This window comes from Peromyscus eremicus, chromosome 19 (assembly GCF_949786415.1).
Source record: "Peromyscus eremicus chromosome 19, PerEre_H2_v1, whole genome shotgun sequence".
Lineage (NCBI taxonomy): Eukaryota > Metazoa > Chordata > Mammalia > Rodentia > Cricetidae > Peromyscus > Peromyscus eremicus.
The window spans coordinates 25097363-25115160 of NC_081435.1; the positions used below are offsets into that span (position 1 = coordinate 25097363).

The 17798-nt window shown below is 44.9% G+C and overlaps 1 protein-coding gene across 2 annotated transcripts in view; it reads left to right on the plus strand.

Annotated features, from left to right (window-relative positions):
- Positions 1–17798, plus strand: part of Psd2 (pleckstrin and Sec7 domain containing 2) — a 56327-nt gene that overhangs the window by 33515 nt on the left and 5014 nt on the right. For both annotated transcript variants that reach the window (XM_059246739.1, XM_059246740.1), the window contains exons 8-13: positions 12301–12390; positions 14173–14216; positions 15186–15376; positions 15549–15619; positions 16007–16164; positions 16930–17074. In XM_059246739.1, the coding sequence (XP_059102722.1) occupies positions 12301–12390; positions 14173–14216; positions 15186–15376; positions 15549–15619; positions 16007–16164; positions 16930–17074 (699 nt within the window). The remainder of the gene's footprint in view (positions 1–12300; positions 12391–14172; positions 14217–15185; positions 15377–15548; positions 15620–16006; positions 16165–16929; positions 17075–17798) is intronic.

Here is a 17798-nt window from a genome sequence, read left to right on the forward strand (position 1 = left end):
GGCTTATGTTGATGCATGCCAAAGCTGGCCATAATGAGCTCTCAATCCCCATTGGCATTGGAAGTGGAGAGTTTTTCATTAAGGCCCAAAGGTCTCTGTCATGTTGGGTTTCAGCAGCAGTCACAGGGTGCACACAGCACTCAGGAATGCAAAGAGGAACCTCATTGTCCTGAGGAAAGACATAAACAGAACCCCGGGCCTACACCAACACCAGATCAGGTCTCCTTCAAGTGCTAGTAGAAAGATCCTTCCATCGTTCCAGAGGGTGATTTGCAACAGGAGACCTCTAGTGCTTATCTGCAGTGGATACTACAGCAGAAACCACCGATAAAAAATTTAAAATATATAAAACAAGGGAGAGAATAGAATGTGGAGAGGAATGATGAGTCCCCAGTTCCCCCTTTTTTTACTCCAGCAAAATATGTTTGTTTGGCTCCTTTTTAAACAGTTCAAATTTTTCTTTTTTTTTGTTTTTTTCATTTTTCACTTTTTCAAATTAATCAATTTATCCATCTTTCTATTATCAGCTTGATACAGTATGTATTCCCATCTTAATTGTGAAATGTTTCATTGAGGCTTGCTCAGTAATTGAGTAAAACGAAAACTTATTATAAGCCATAGTCGTCCTAGGGTCCCCCATGCTATATATATATAGTCTCCATGGTTCTGTGGGTTGTAGTCTGATTGTTCTTTATTTTATATCTAGAATCCACTTATGAGTGAGTACATACCATGTTTGTCCTTCTGGGTTTGGGTTACCTCACTTAGGATGATTTTTTTTCTAGTTCCATCCATTTGCCTGCAAATTTCTTGCTTTCATTGTTTTTCTCTGCTGAGTAGTACTCCATTGTGTATATGTACCACATTTTCTTAATCCATTCTTCAGTTGACGGGCATCTAGGTTGTTTCCAGGTTCTGGCTATTACAAATAGTGCTGCTATGAACATAGTTGATCATGTATCTTTGTGGTATGAATCAGCGTTCCTTGGGTATATGCCCAAGAGTGGTATGGCTGGGTCTTGAGGTAGTTCGATTCCTAATTTTCTGAGAACCCACCATACTGATTTCCACAGTGGTTGTACAAGCTTGCATTCCCACCAACAGTGGAGAAGTGTTCCCTTTGCTCCACATCCTCTCCAACATTGACTGTCATTAGTATTTTTGATCATAGCCATTCTGACAGGTGTAAGGTGGTATCTCAGAGTCGTTTTGATTTTCATTTCTCTGATAATTAAGGATGTTGAGCATTTCTTTAAATGTCTTTCAGCCATTTGTGATTCTTGTTTTGTGAATTCTCTGTTTAGCTCTTTAGCCCATTTTTTAATTGGATTGTTCAGTATTTTGATGTCTAGTTTCTTAAGTTCTTTATATACTTTGGAGATCAATCCTCTGTCAGATGTGAAGATCTTTTCCCATTCTATAGGCTGTCTTTTTGTCTTATTGACTGTGTCTTTTGCCCTGCAAAAGCTTCTCAGTTTCAAGAGGTCCCATTTATTAATTGTTGTGCTCAGGGTCTGTGCTGTTGGTGTTATATTTAGGAAGAGGTCTCCGGTGCCAATGCATTTTAAGAGTACTTCCTACTTTCTCTTCTATTAAGTTTAGTGTAACTGGATTTATGTTGAGGTCTTTGATCCATTTGGACTTGAGTTTTGTGCATGGTGATAGATATGGATCTATTTGTAATCATTTACATATTGACATCCAGTTATGCCAGCACCATTTGTTGAAGATACTTTCTTTTTTCCATTGTATAGTTTTGGCTTCTTTGTCAAAAATCAGGTGTTCATATGTGCATGAATTAATATCAGGGTCTTCAGTTCAATTCCATTGGTCTGTATGTCAGTTTTTATACCAGTACCAAGCTGTTTTTGTTACTATAGCTCTATAGTAGAACTTGAGGTCAGGGGTGGTGATGCCTCCAGAGGTTGCTTTATCATGCAGGATTCTTTAGCTATCCTGGGTCTTTTGTTTTTCCATATGAAGTTGAGTGTTTTTCTTTCCAAGTCTGTGAAGATTTGTGTTGGGATTTTGATGGGGATTGCATTGAATCTGTAGATTGCTTTTGGTAAGATTGCCATTTTTACTATGTTAATCCTACCTATCCATGAGCATGGGAGATCCTTCCATTTTCTGATATCTTCTTCAATTTCTTTCTTTAGAGATTTAAAATTCCTTCACTTGTTTAGTTAGTGTTATCCCAAGGTATTTTATATTATTTGTGGCTATTGTAAAGGGTGATGTTTCTCTGACTTCTTTCTCAGCCCTTTTATCATTTGTGTATAGGAGGGCTACTGATTTTTTTGAGTTGATCTTGTATCCTGCCACTTCACTGAAGGAGTTTATCAGCTGTAGGAGTTCCCTGGTAGAATTTTTGGGGTCACTTATGTATACTATCATATCATCTGCAAATAGTGGAAGTTTGACTTCTTCTTTTCCAATTTGTATCCCTTTGATATCCTTTTGTTGTCTTATTGCTCTAGCTAGAACTTCTAGTACTATATTGAATAAATATGGGGAGAGTGGACAGCCTTGTCTTGTTCCTGATTTTAGTGGTATCGCTTTGAGTTTCTCTCTATTTAATTTGATGTTGGCTGTTGGCTTGCTGTAAATTGCCTTTATTATGTTTAGGAATGTTCCTCGTATTCCTGTTATCTCTAAGACCTTTATCATGAAGGAATGTTGGATTTTGTCAAAGGCTTTTTCAGCATCTAATGAGATGATCATGTGTTTTTTTTCTTTCAGTTTGTTTATATGGTGTATTACATTGACAGATTTTCGTATGTTGAACCACGCTTGCATCCCTGGGATGAATCCTACTTGGTCGTGATGGATAATTGTTTTGATGTATTCTTGGATTCGGTTTGCCAATATTTTGTTGAGTATTTTTGCATCAATGTTGATGAGGGAGATTGGTCTGTAATTCTCTTTCTTTGTTGCATCTTTGTGTGGTTTGGGTATCAGGGTAATCGGCCTCATAAAAAGAGTTTGGTAATGTTCCTTCTGTTTCTATTGTGTGAAACAATTTGAAGAGTATTGGTATTAGTTCTTCTTTAAAAGTCTGGGAGAATTCTGCACTGAAACCATCTGGTCCTGGGCTTTTTTTGGTTGGGAGACTTTTGATGACTGTTTCTATTTCTTTAGGGGTTATTGGTCTATTTAAATGGTTTATCTGATCTTGATTTAATTTTGGTATGTGGTATCTATCCAGAAAATTGTCCATTTCTTCCAGATTTTCCATTTTTGTGGAGTACAGGTTTTTGAAGTATGATCTGATAATTCTCTGGATTTCCTCGTTGTCTTGAACTTTATTTTCTAATGGTTCACAGCTAGTACACACAAATCCAACATGGGCCATGGAGACGGCTCAGTAGGAAAAAGCACTTGATGCACAAGTGTGGTGACCTGAGTTCGAGCCCTCGAACCTGTGTAAAGGTGGAAGGAGAGAACCAACCCTGCAAAGTCTCCCTCTGACATCCACACATGTGTTGTGGACCACACCCCCGCCCCCTGACATATATCATGCACTTACACACAATAGCAAATTTAAAACATTTTTTTTTAATTGAAAAAAGTGTTGAGGTTGGTTGGTAAAGGTAAAGGTGCCTGCTGCTGAGCCTGATGACCTAGGCTGATCCAGAAACTCACATGGTGGAAGGAGAGAATGACCCTTATAAGTTGTTGTATGTGTGTTCTTCATGCATATACTGGGCATATGTACACACACACACACACACACACACACACACATACACACACACACACAATGTAACTTAAAAAATTAAGCCCAGTGCCAGATACTGGTTACCTCTCTTCAAGTTGTTAGTCAGGGGGCTCTATAGGTACCCAAAACATCACCAACTACTGCCATTGCTCTTGGTTATCTTCCAGAACCTGATTGTAGTTGGTTTGTTTGTTTGTTTTTTTCTCTTTGGGGGCCTGCCACCCAGCTCCCAAATAAATACATGAAACTTATTCTTACTTATAAATGTCCAGCCTTAACTTGGCTTGTTTCTAGCCAGGTTTTCTGACTTAACTTAAATTATCCTATTTTTCTTCTTCTACGTTTTGTCTCTGGGCTTTCCTTCTTACTCCGTGGCTGGCCCCTGGCATCCTCCTCTCCTCCTTTTCTCACTTCTCCCTCTTCTCTTCTCTCCCCCTGAGCCTAGATTTCTCCTCCTATTTGTTCTCTCTGCCTGGCAGCCCCATCTGTTTCTCTGTCCTGTTTAGCTATTGGCCAGTCAGCTCTTTATTAGACTTTTATTTAGGTGTTTTAGGCAGGTGAAGCAAGACAGCTTTACAGAGTTAAACAAATGCAACATAAAAGAATGCAACATATCTTTGCATCATTAAACAAACATTCCACAGCATAAACAAATGTAACACATCTTAAACTAATGTTCCACAACACTTAATGGTAGGACCCGATAGCTGAAGACACTCATACTTGAGTCACAGAACATGGAGAAATCAAACTAGTACTGACCTGGAAGCTTTATCCCGGGAGATTGGCTAGGTGCCATAATATTGGCAGGTGCTATGCACACTGTTTGGGGAGACAAGTCACCAACAGTTTCACCTAACTGTAAACACTGCAGACTATAGTAATACTGGCCTGGAAAGATACGTTTACTGGTACAATGGTGGAATAATTGTTATGGGCGTAACCAACCACCTCTGCTTGGACTTAAGGTCTGCACCACAGGATAGACTTATACCTTTAACTATGCCAGGAATTGCTGGGTAGGTCATAGGCTCTAGGGCAGAACCTACTGCTATCATTCTGCTACATGGACATAGTATTAAAACTCCCTAAGCACCTGTTTTTATATCCATGGATTAGATCATCTATCTGTCAGCTGTCACCAGAGAAGCTTCTTTGTACTGTAGGTGGTGACTACTGCAGAGACCCACAGCTGGTCAATGTGCAGAGAATAAGAGGCTGGGGAGTGCTCAGCTCTAAATTGGTTGTCAGTATTATACCCCCTCCTCCCAAGGCTCAGAATTAACAATGGAAGAGGGGACATAAAGGCTGTAAGAGCCAGAGGTAGTGGGAAACTGCAGCAAAATAGTGTTTTCTAGACATGAGAGGGCAGTTACACACAAGAATTTGTGGTGATATATTGTGGACCCCAATAAAGCTTACCTGGGGATCAGAGGACAGAGCCAGCCACTAAATTAGACATAGAGGTCTGGCAGTGGTTACACATACCTTTAATTCTATCACTAGGAGGCAGAGATCTGTCTGGATCTCTGTGAGTTCAAGGCCACACTGGGCTACATGAGAGAAATAGAACCAGGCAGTGGTGACATATGCCTTTAGTCCCAGGAAGTAATGTGGCAGGACACAGAAAGGTATGTAAGGCATGAGGAAACAGGAACTCACTCTCTTGAGGCTGAGGATTTCGTAGAGGTAAGCTAGTGGCTGGCTGTTCTGCTTCTCTGATCTTTCAGCTTTCACCCCAGTATCTATCTGGCTCTGGGTTTTTATTATAAGACCTTTTAAGATTCGTGTTATAAGAACTCACAGCAGCTACGTGTGCATGTACAAGAACCGCACATGATTGAGCCAGCCAAAAGCCCAGCATGGATGGGGAGGGGCTCGAGAAATTTCACCTTTAGGTGAGAAGTGATTGGCAATTGGCAGCTGCTGAGCAAGGGAGAGCTGGTCTGCTTCAGGGATGCAACCTTTGAGGAGCTGCCCATGCTCCAGTGGGGAGCCCAACACCTGCGTAAACATACATGCAGCACTAAGTGGCCTCGGTGGAAAAAACGAGCCCATGAAATTGGGAGGGAAAAATGGTGGTGGGCGATAGGGAAGCAGTTGGAGAATAGGACATGGGAGTAGATTGGATCAAAACACATTATTTGGATCTATGAGATTCTCAAACAAAACACACACACACACACACACACACACACACACACACACACACACATTTTTGTTTTTTGAGTCAGGGTCTCACTATGTAACCTTGGCTGGCCTAGAACTTGCTATACAGACCAGACTTGCCTTGAAATCACTGAGAATCACCTGCCTCTACCTCCCAGTGTTGGGATTAAAGGCTTGCACTACCACACCTGGTCTAACACATGCTACATTTAAAAAAATCTTGAAAAAAGAAATACAACTGAATTTTATACATTGCTCTTATGTTTTGCAACTTCAATAAAGGTGTTCATTAGTTTTAATGCTTTTTCTAGATCTTTAGCATTTTCTGCATATAAAATCATAGTATCTGCAACTAAAGGTAAAGAACTCTCTCCTTTTTTAATTTGATTTTTTTTTCCCTAATCGCTCTGAGTAGGACCCATTTATTTATTTATTTATTTATTTATTTATTTATTTATTTATTTATTTATTTATTTATGAGACAGGTCTCCGTACATAACCCTGGCTGTCCTGAAACTCACTTTGAAGATCAGGCTGGCTTTGAACTCAGAGGGCCTCATATCTCTGCCTCCTGGGTGTAGGGATTAAAAGCATGTACCACCACACTCAGCTGGCTAGGCCTCTTAGTACAATTTTGTATGGAAATACTCCTGATCTTAGAGGAAAAGCTTCCAGTCTTTCACCGTTTTTATGTCAGCTGTGGGCTTTTCCTAAATGTCCTTCGTCATTTAAACATGGTCCATTCTATTCCTAGTTTTGTTGAGTATGCTTTTTTTTTCCATTTTTTTTGGGGGGGGAGGGGATAGCGGGCACATGGTACATGTGTGGAGATCAGAAGACAGCTTGTGGGAGTTGGTTCTCTCCTCCCATCACGTGGGTTTTAGGATTAGAACTCAGATCATCAGCTTGGTGGCCAAGTGCCTTTACCTGTTGACCCATCTCACAGTACCTGTGTATAGTCCTTTTAAGATGCTGATGAATTTGGTTTGTAGTATTTCGTTGAAGATTTTTGCATCTTTATCCTAAAGAATTACTGATCTGTTTTCTTTTCTTGTGATATTTTGACCAGGCACTGGTATGCCCCACATTTCAAGAGTGAATTGGGAAGTGTTCTCCAAGAGTATGTCCACTTCATCTAGGTTCTCTAGTTTTTCAGCACCTTCTCCTTTAGTATTCTTGCTTATTTATTCATCTATCTATCTATCTATCTATCTATCTATCTATCTATCTATCTATCTATCTATCTATGTCTGCTTGATCTTCTTATGAGTGAGTAGTGGAAGGAAATGAGGACATGGCCACTCCTAGGTCTGGCTGAGGAGAAGGCTTTTATTGTAGATATGAGGGAGAGTTCAGGCAGAGGCATCTGTAAGGGTCCAGACTGAATCCAGCCATGAGAGGAGAGAAAGAAAAGGGGAGCAGGCTGAGGAAGAGAAGAGAGAGAGAGAGAGAGAGAGAGGAGAGAGAGAGAGGAGAGAGAGAGAGAGAGAGAGAGAGAGAGAGAGAGAGAGAGAGAGAGAGAGGAGAGAGGGCAAGTGGACTAAGAGAGGAGCCATGACCCATGAGCCAAGAGTGAGCCAGCCAGGAGCCAAGAGAGCATGTGGCTGGAATGGCTGGATTACATAGTGAAGAGAAGCTGGAGAGGTTTAGGGTAGGGGGCGGGGTGAGAAGTGCTTGGGAGGAGCCACAGATACTGAACGATTCTTGTCCCAGGTTTCTTTGGGACCTGACAATTAGTATTAAGATCTGCAACCAAAACCGTGACTGTGTCATCGTTAGTCAAGTTTTGTGTCCTGTATGCTGTTTGGTATACACTGGTTTACGATGATTGTGTTTTCTGCTGGAATGATGCTCTCATTACTGTGAAAACATCACTCCCTTTCTCTTTTAATGCTTCAGGGCTGTCATACAGACATTAGTGGATCTGTACTGGAGATGTTATGTTAGTTGTATGGTGTATCCTTTTCTAACTTCTCGCTTCCAAGATGCCTGTTCATTTATATTTAGGGTATGGCTCTTGCATCATATACTTTACAAATATTAGCTCTGATAAATTCCTTTTAATTTGACCATTTAATGAATTATGACATATTTTCACTTAAATATAGCAGGTTAATCTTGTGTTTTGGTACATGCCTTTAATCCTAGAACTCAAGAAGTTGAGGCAGGAGAATCATCAAGAATTTGAGGCCAGCCTGGGCTACAGATTGAGTCCCTGTTTTAAAACAAAACAAAGCAATAAGTAAATAAACAAGCCAAGTTACTTTTTTTTTTCTGTTTCATTCATCTGTTCTTTCTTTTTTTAATGTGCATTGGTGTGAGGGTGTCAGATGCCCTGGAACTGGAGTTACAGAGAGTTGTGAGCTGGCTTGTGAGTGCTGGGAATTGCTCTTAACTGCTGAGCCATCTCTCTGTAGACAAATTTCTAAACAGTCTTATTAAATAAGAAACGCAGAGCCAAATACAGAGGTATAAGCTGTAGAGATCAGAGCAATAGCCACCAACTAACCTTAGCTCACCACCTCGCCATAGCTTCCCAAGTGAGAGTCTTCCTGTTTAACCTGCACCTTTATTGCTTTCCTGTTCTGCCTTCTCATTGGCTCTAAGCCCAGCCACATCACTTCCTCATCACTGCCTGTCTATACAGACCTCCAGGTCTCTCTGGTTGGTACTGGGATTAAAGGCGTGTGTCACCATGCTTGGCTGTGCCCTTGACCACACAGAGACTCTGCCTGTCATGTGATCATATTAAGGGTGTGTGCCACCACCTGCCTGAATTCTGTTTATGGCTCACTCTGACCTCTGATCTCCAGGCAAACTTTATTTATTAACATACAAATAAAATATCACATTTCAGCACAAATAAAATGTCACCACATCTCTCCAGCTCATTCTTTCTTTTTTCCTGCTTCCTTGTCTACTTTTAGATTGTTTATGTGTTTTTTTTAGATTTCTGTTTTCCTCCTTTGTTATCTTCTTAGTTGTGCATTCTCTCAGAATTCTTTTTTAAAAAGTCTGCCTTTTGCAGTGCTGGGGATTTGAACCAGGGCCTTGCCCATGGTAGGCAAGTACTCTACCACTGAACTACATACCCAGCCCTCAGAATTCTTTTTTTTTTTTTTTGGTTTATGATGTACATTTCTGACTTGTTAAAAGTGTGTTTACCTCTTCTGAGGCCACGTGACACCTGCAGACCGCTAAGTTCGTTCACTACTTTCTCGGCTTTCTGTCTTGTTGCGTTTCATTCTTCTCCATGCTTCCTGCTTCCCCTCACTCCCCTCTCCTTCCAGCTTCCTGCTTCCTTATGCTGTCTTTTTCCCCACTCTCCCTACATCTCCACACTTCCTGATTCCCCAAGTGTAATGATTTAAAAATGAAAGGCAAAGTGGGTACCTTTTGGCGGGCCCTGCCAAGGTATGCCGCTAAGCAAACACACCACGGGCAACAGTTAGTGCAAGAGGTTCATTGTGGGGCGGTGGGGGTGGGGGTGGGGGGTGTCTCAGAGTGGGGCCATGAGAGAGGCAGGCAGACAGACAGAAGAGGCAGGAGAGGTCAGAGAGCAAGCTGTGTCTGGGGGACACCGTTAGGGAGTGCATGTGTGCCTGCCTCCGAAGCCTGGCGACAGGTGATGATATACTTCCCTAGGCAGCTGAGGTAGGCTGCCACTGTGGGAACTAACACCCAGCTTCCTGTTTCCCCATGCTTCCTACTTCTCCACACTTCCTGTTTCCCCATGCTTCCTACTTCTCCACACTTCCTGTTTCCCCATGCTTTCATCTGAACTCATCTTCTTCCTGACTGAAGAATTCATTATAGCATTTCCCTTCTTGGTTTCACTTTTCATGTTGACATGTGGCTGGGGTATTTCTCAGGACCCCTTGCCCTTGGTGGGCTCTGAACTCTAATAGGATCACTTGCTTCCTCAGCCATTGGGCCGTGTCTCAAGAAGGAAAGTTTCCCAGTGCAGGGCTCTACATTCCTGGATTGGTAGGAACTTAACCTTGATGTCTGCTTTGTATTTCTCTAGGGCCTTCACACAGGTGTTCCATTAATACTTCAGCCAAAACTTCTTCCGCTAATTTTTATTCAGGTGTATGTACATGTTCCGTTATGTATGTGTGCCATATGTGCATGCCCATGAAGATCAGAAGAGGGCATCCGTTTTCTTGATGCTGGAGTTACAGAAGGTTGTCGACCACCCAGTGTGGATGCTGGGACAAATCAGGTTTTCTGGAAGAGCAGTAAATGCTCTTAACCTCTGAACCATCTCTCCAGACCCCTAACAGTTTTTTTTTTATTGTGAAGGTATTCTTTGTAATAAGGATATGTCATTATTAAGATTAAAAAGCTGTTTATTATTATTATTTTATTTATTTTGAGACAGAGTCGTACATAGCCCAGGCTAGCCTCAAATTTACTGTACTACTGAGGATAACCTTGCACTTCTGATCTTCCTGCCTCCTCAAGTGCTGGGATTACAGGTATATACTAGTATGCGTAGTTTATGTGGTGGTATGGGTCAAACCTAAGGCTTCCTACATACTAACTAAGCAGACACTCTTATCAACTGAGCATCACACCTGGCCCATCACCTAGCTAGTTTTTGACTTTGTATTCTTAGTGGCTGAGAATGCTCAGTGTGTGGAACCTGGAGCATACCACACAGCCTACAGGCAGCTCAACTGTTTGGAGAGCGTCTTTCCAGCTGCCTTAGGTGGTCTAACCTCTGCTAGGCAGTTTGGCTGTTTCTGCTTCTTCCAGGCATCTGGACTGGCCTAAGACTCTTGGCGCTTTCTTTGAGAGTCTTTGCAGCTCGGCTTCATCTGAGAGGGACTGTCAGCTTTTCTTGTTTGCTCTGGCAGGGAGGAGCCTAATGAATCTGGTCATTTTCAGGGACTTCCTGAAACTATTTTGAGTTGTTTACCTTCCTGCTTAAGGAACTTCCTGAGTGATGAAATGTTTTAATATTGGAGGAAACTGTTGTATAACACACCTACCTAGAGGTCCAACTACTCACAATGAGCTGGGCCCTCCCACATCAATCATCAATTAAGAAATACTGGACAATCTGATGGGGACATTTTCTCAGCTGAGGTTCCCTCTTCCCAGATAACTCTAGCTTGTGTCAAGTTGACAAAAAAACTAGCTATCACATCTATAATCTCAACATTTGAAAGGCTGAAGCAGGAGGATCTGAAGTTTGAGGTCAGCCTCTGCTATGTGGTGAGACCCTGTGCCAAACACACGTGCGCGTGCACACACACACACACACACACACACACACACACACACAATTGCCTTATTTCTGTGGTATATGAATGCCCTACACGAAGTTAGTGGAGATTCTTTGTTAAAGTAATGCCAACATCAAGAAGTTCGGGGCAGTGCACATGGAATCTGTCCTTGGAGAATCCCTGCACACATGAGCATGTTCAAGGCTCTGAAGTGTGAAAATAAATTTGCTGGACTATAATATTCGTTTATTTATTTATTTATTTGCTTATTACTTATTTATTTTAGGAAATACATATTCCCGTGTCATGGGATGCTAACATTCCATAATAAAGTATGAGGAAACATTGTCTTAGAGCAAACGCCAACTCACAAATCCTCCCATTGTTGAAGTGCTACCTAGGGCCTCTCCCACAGGGCTTCTCCAAGGATACTTTGAAAGTGTGAATGACAGGTGGTGGGCTTGGAAGCCGGGAGCCCTTCTGCTAGTGAGAGGTTAACAAAAGACAGAATTTGGGGGTACAGCCGTCCATCCCCAGCTCTTTGCTTGTAGCAACGAGAACCTGATTCTCTTTGTGCCAACCCAGCTCACTATGAACTGCCCATATGTGCTGGTGGTGATTGATTTTTGATCTCATAAGACCAAACTCCTTACTTGACCTGCTTTTGGGAGGTCTTCATGACCCCACTCTGTGCAGGGGAGAGGGTAAAAATATGGCAGAATATACAGAGCTGCTCAGGAACCAAAGGGCCTGGGTTCAAGTCCTGGTTCCGAGTGACCTTGGGAGAGTGGGTGAGGGCATGGGCTTTGATGTCAGACACACTGGGCCCTTGCACTTCCTTCGCACACCACTTCACCTTCTCATGCTTCAGGCTTCTTACCTTGTGACAAGGAGATATGATAATGCATGTCCAATACAATGCCCAGAGCAGAGCAGGCACCTGGCGCACTCAGCTAACCAGAATTTGGGGAGAGCCTTTCATGTTGCTTGTGGATCAATTAGACTTTGAATGCAAAACTGTTTTGTAAATCCTTGGAGATGAAGGAGTAGCCGGGCAGTTTTACCTTCACTGCTGCCCACCATGCTGCCTCATCCTGTCTGGCCGGGCAGGGCAGGGGGTGTGGACCACACCAGCCTTCTTCCCTACTCTCAGGCAGAACCATTTCTCCATGACAGAACATTGGCAAGAAGATGTCCTGCCAGCAATTCATTGCCAACTTGGACCAGCTGAATGATGGCCAAGACTTTGCCAAAGACCTGTTGAAGGTACTATCTGCTGACGTCCTCATGCCCCTTGCCCTGCCCCACCGAGTCTTGACATTCTAGACCCACAGCACTGCCACCAGGGCCCATCACCCTGGGACACAGTTGGAGACTGTTTAGTTCCTCAGTTGACTGTTACGTCTTCTCCAAGAAAGATAGACAGTGAGGCTCTCTGCACTCGGATTTTGATGCTCCAGTCACCACCATTTCTACCACAGCAATAGCCATCACTACCACCAATTGTTATGGCTGCCACTCACCACCACCACCATCACCACCACCACCATACCACCACCACCATACCACCACCACCACCACCACCACCATACCACCACCACCACCACCATCACCACCACCACCACCATACCACCACCATACCATCACCACCATACCACCACCACCATACCACTACTACCATACCACCACCACCACCACCACCACCATCACCACCACCACCATAGCCACAGGAAAAGGCTCATTTCTTCCTCCATCACCAGCAATGAAAGAAATTAGTTTTCTTTTGAGGCTGAGGCCCAGGGTGAAGTTTTGGCCTTGGATAAAGAAGAGCAGATTTATTTTTGGGGTATGCATAGATGATGAGTTCATTTTTAGACACTCTTTTAATTTCCTTATGGTGCTAGAAGGGAACTGAATAGTGAATCTAAGGGAAGATATGTATAATTATTACATGTCAGTTACAGAAACTAAAAGACAACATTGTCTTTATCTCTCTTTTTGCTATAATTATCCATCAAGAAGTATCTGTTGAGAACACATCTTTAAGATCAAGCCAGGTGGTGGTGGCGCACACCTTTTATTCCAGCACTTGGGAGGCAGAGGCAGGTAGACTTCTGAGTTCAGGCCAGCCTGGTCTACAGAGTTAGTTCCAGGACAGGCAGGGATATATAGAGAAACCCTGTGTCCAAAAAACAAAACAAAACAACCCCCCCAAAAAAACCCAAACCAAACCAACCCAAACCAAAAAAACCAACAACCAAACAAAACAAGATTAAATCATCACCCATCCATTCACTTTTCTCAATCTACTTATCCATCATTTACCTACTTCTCTACCTACCCATACATTCCTCATGCATGGATGCACCCATCTGCCCAGCCATATAACCGTTTACCTACCTATGTACCTACCCATTCACCCTTCACCCATTCCTGTGCTCCCCAAAGCTACTGCTTTTTTCCATGTAGCTCAGAATGGCCTTCAACTCACTGTGCTACCGAAGATGACCTTGAGCTTCTGGTCCCCTTACCTCTACTTCCCAAGTGCTGGGGTTACAGGGATGTGCTACTGTGCTGGTTTTATGTGGTTCTGGGCATCAAAACCACAGCTTCATGAACACTAGATAAGAAATCTATCAAATGAGCTACATTTCCAGCCCTCCAAACACTCATATACTAACCACTAATCCATCTGACATCCACACATTTACTTCCCAACATGCCATCTATCCACCCATCCTGTGACATTCTAAACTTTGTATTGAGGATTCAGTAGTGAACAAGATAGACATTATTGACCTTGGGAAGCCTACAACCTCCTGGCTAGACAGACAGTAATGACTGCATAACGAAATATCACCCATAGATACATCCACCTATCCACTCATTTATTCGTCAACTGACATCACACAAGTGTGAGTCAAGCTTTACCCATTAAGGCAGAAGTGCTCCCCTGCTACAGCCGCATTGAGGAGAGACATGGGGATTTCTCTGACTCTCCACCTTAACTACTTTCTCCCTCCCTTCCTTTTCTCCACCTGGATTCAGACGCTTTACAACTCCATCAAGAACGAAAAGCTGGAATGGGCCATGTGAGTAGTGATCAAGGGTGTGGGTTTGTGAGATTGGCTACCAGGAGAGGGAGTGGCTGGGCTTGCAAACCACTCTCCATGGTGCTGATTTATCCTGACCCAGGCCCCTGACAACCCCTACCCAGCCGGCAACACCCTTATGGGCTCATTTTTTTTTTTTTTTGATTTGATTGCAGATGTGCAAAGTTCACATTGCTGTAGAATAGATCCAACCATTAATTTAGTTCTATGAGTGTCTGTGACTTTTTTTTTTTTTCTGTACTGAGGATATTGTGGAGTTCCCAATCAATGATAGCTTTCTCTCTTTCGGGAAGCAGGAGGGCAGGAGGCACAGGTCCCCTACAGCACTAGCAGTATGAAGATGTTTGTGCTTTTGGCAGTGGGAAGGGGTGAATGCTCCAACTTCTTCACCTATGAAGGCTGTGCACAACCATCAGCAAAGAGGGATAGAGGTGTTGCTGGTTGGTGAAGTTGTTAGAGGCTCGGGAGGGAGCCCCATGGCTTAGCTCCCCAGAGAAGATTGTGCCTTTGGGTATGTGTGGAGGCCTAAGTCTCAGGGATGCTAACCCTGCAGAGAACTGGTACTATTCTACCAGGGCTCCCATGGTAGGCTTGCCCCGTGGTTCTGCTATTTCCAGCACGTTGGCATGGCTTGGGCAACAGCTTCTGTCTGCAGGGGCCTAGTGCTCCTGGGGCTGGAGAGGAGAAGGAAGATTGGGGGAAGGAGACTTGAAGAAAGTCTCCAACTCTATGTTAAAGGTGAAGATTAGCTTAGAGACCCTGAATCAAAGAACGGACATCGAAGGTCAGGGCTGAAGATGAAGGGAAGGGGTCAGATCCCTGGAGCTGTATTCCGGAATCTTTTGTCTCCAACCTTGATACCAGAGGGGTGGCTGATGGGAAAGGCCGCGGCAAGGGGTGGGGGCAGGGCCTCTCAGGAGGTGGCTCTCAGGTCTGGTACCTTCCTAGTGATGAGAATGAGCTGAGAAAATCCCTGTCTGAGCTGGTGGATGACAAGTTTGGGACAGGCACAAAGAAGGTGACTCGGATCTTGGATGGTGGCAATCCATTCCTGGATATCCCGCAGGCCCTCAGCGCGACCACCTACAAGCATGGCGTGCTGACCCGGAAGACTCATGCTGACATGGACGGCAAGAGGAGTGGGTGTCAGGCTGGGGAAGGGGCCTGGGAGGGATGCTGGTGTAGGAGGGACCCACCCTTGGCCATTCCTTTGGGGACACACGTGAAGGTGGACATGCAGGGGGTGACAGGGTAGGAGTTACTGAGGCAGAAGGTTGCAGCCACACTGCCTGTGCCTTTTTCTGTCCTCAGCACCCCGTGGGAGGCGTGGCTGGAAGAAGTTCTATGCGGTGCTCAAAGGGACCATCCTGTACTTGCAGAAGGTGAGAGGGAGGGAGGCGGTTCCAGAGCCCTTACCTAGAAAGGGCTTGCTCAGGCTCATCCAGCCCCTGCCTGTGGTACCCAACTCAGGGTCTTCTGGCCAGGATGGGCCTAGAGAGGAGTCCGGGCTTTCTTCTATTAAGGGTCTGACCTGGACTCGCTCAGGAGCTTTGAGGGTTTTGGGAAATGGACTCTGAAATGCCGAGTGGATTAGTCTTAGGCCTCTGGGACAGAGTGGGATGTGAGTGGGGAGTTCATGGAGTGATTCTTGTGGGGGTCTGCGAGGGTAGAGGTGATGCAGAGGAGAGTGAGAGGGAGGGAGGGGGATGACGACGGGATGCGTGGGGCAGTAAGCCACAGCCTGGAGTGACACTCCGCACCTCACTCAGGATGAGTACAGACCCGACAAGGCTCTGTCTGAGGGTGACTTGAAGAATGCCATCCGTGTGCATCATGCTCTGGCCACCAGGGCTTCTGACTACAGTAAGAAGTCCAACGTGCTCAAGCTGAAGACGGCAGACTGGAGGGTCTTCCTCTTCCAGGCACCGTAAGTAGGAGCAGAGCCAAGTCGCCTGCACCATCAGCCCGGCGAGCTCTACCCTCTTGGTCTCAGGGCGCACACCTCAGCTGCCTGTGCCGACAGCCACAGACTTGGTGCGTCTGCTTCAAGTCTTCCAGAGCAGCTGTTCTCAGTGTGGTCCTCTCTGTCACCTGGAAGCTGGGTAGAGATGCTAGCTACCTCATTGCCCCTGTCTTAGGCCCACAGAGTCAGACTGGGTCCGAGAAGCCTGCAGGGGCTGCAGGTGCACGCTGGAGTCCTGAAGGTTGGGATGGATGATAGACCCGCCTCAACCCTTGACAGAGACTCAGAGGTTGTGGGGGAAGGGCTCCCTCTACCATTGGCCTGCTCTGCTGCACCCCCTCCTCTGTGACTAGAAATGGGGTTTTCACACATCAGACAAGCTTCCCATGAAGGAGACTAGTATGTGAGGACTGGGGACCAAGTGGGAATGCGGGGCAGGACAGAGGTTTGCTCACTGCAGCTGACCCTGGAGTTCACGGGCTCTAGGACATCAGTCCAGACCGGAGCGGGTTTATTTCACGGAGTCCAGATGGGAGTACCCTATCCGGTTCTGACCAGGCTCATCCACCCAGCTGCCCACTCCCACCTCCTCCTTCCTTCCTGTCCTTGCCTAGGTACCAGGGCCTTCTCGGCCAGACTTCGTACTGAGTAGGGCATGCCAGGTGCGGGGAGGGCTGCGGGTCCTGTCGTGAGAACCTGGAGCCCTTTTATGTTACCGTTTGTCCCCAGGAGCAAGGAAGAAATGCTGTCCTGGATCCTGAGGATCAACCTCGTGGCTGCCATCTTCTCCGCACCTGCCTTTCCAGCAGCCGTCAGCTCCATGAAGAAGTTCTGTCGACCCCTGCTGCCCTCCTGTACCACTCGCCTCTGCCAGGTACAAGCTCCTGGCTTAGGCCGCTGGCCTCCGCTCAGTTCTTTCTCTGGGTCATGTGGCCCGGGGCTGAGGGACACCAGGGAAGGAGAGCTGTTCTCCCACCCCATCCCCCACTCACAGGTGGGAAGATGGAGACCCCACAGACCCCCCACAGACACAGCACACGGAGGCCGAACAGTTCTATGATGGGAGGCATATGGGCAAGCTTCCCTGACAGAGGCAGTGCAGCTGTGTGGGTCTGTGGCGTGAACTGAGAGGCTGGATGTGGTAAAGGGACAGGTGAGACTTGGCTAGCCCTTCATCCAGCGCTCTATTTGATTGTTTAAAGATTTGTTTTGTGTGTGCGTGTATGTGTGTGTACATGTGCATTTATGCATGTGTGTATGTGTGCATGTGTGTGCACGTGTGTGTATGTGGCATGTATGTGCACATGTGTGTATATGTGCATGTGTGCATTGTGCATATGTGTGCATGTGTGTGCGTACGTCACATCCTGCTTAACATGATCTTTAGTTCTACCAGTTTTCTTTCTTCCTTTCTTTCTTTCTTCCTTTCTTTCTTTCTTTCTTTCTTTCTTTCTTTCTTTCTTTCTTTCTTTTTTTAAAGATTTATTTATTTATTATGTATACAGTATTCTGCCTGCATGTGTCCCTGCAGGCCAGAAGAGGGCACCAGATCTCATTACAGATGGTTGTGAGCTACCATGTGGTTGCTGGGAATTGAA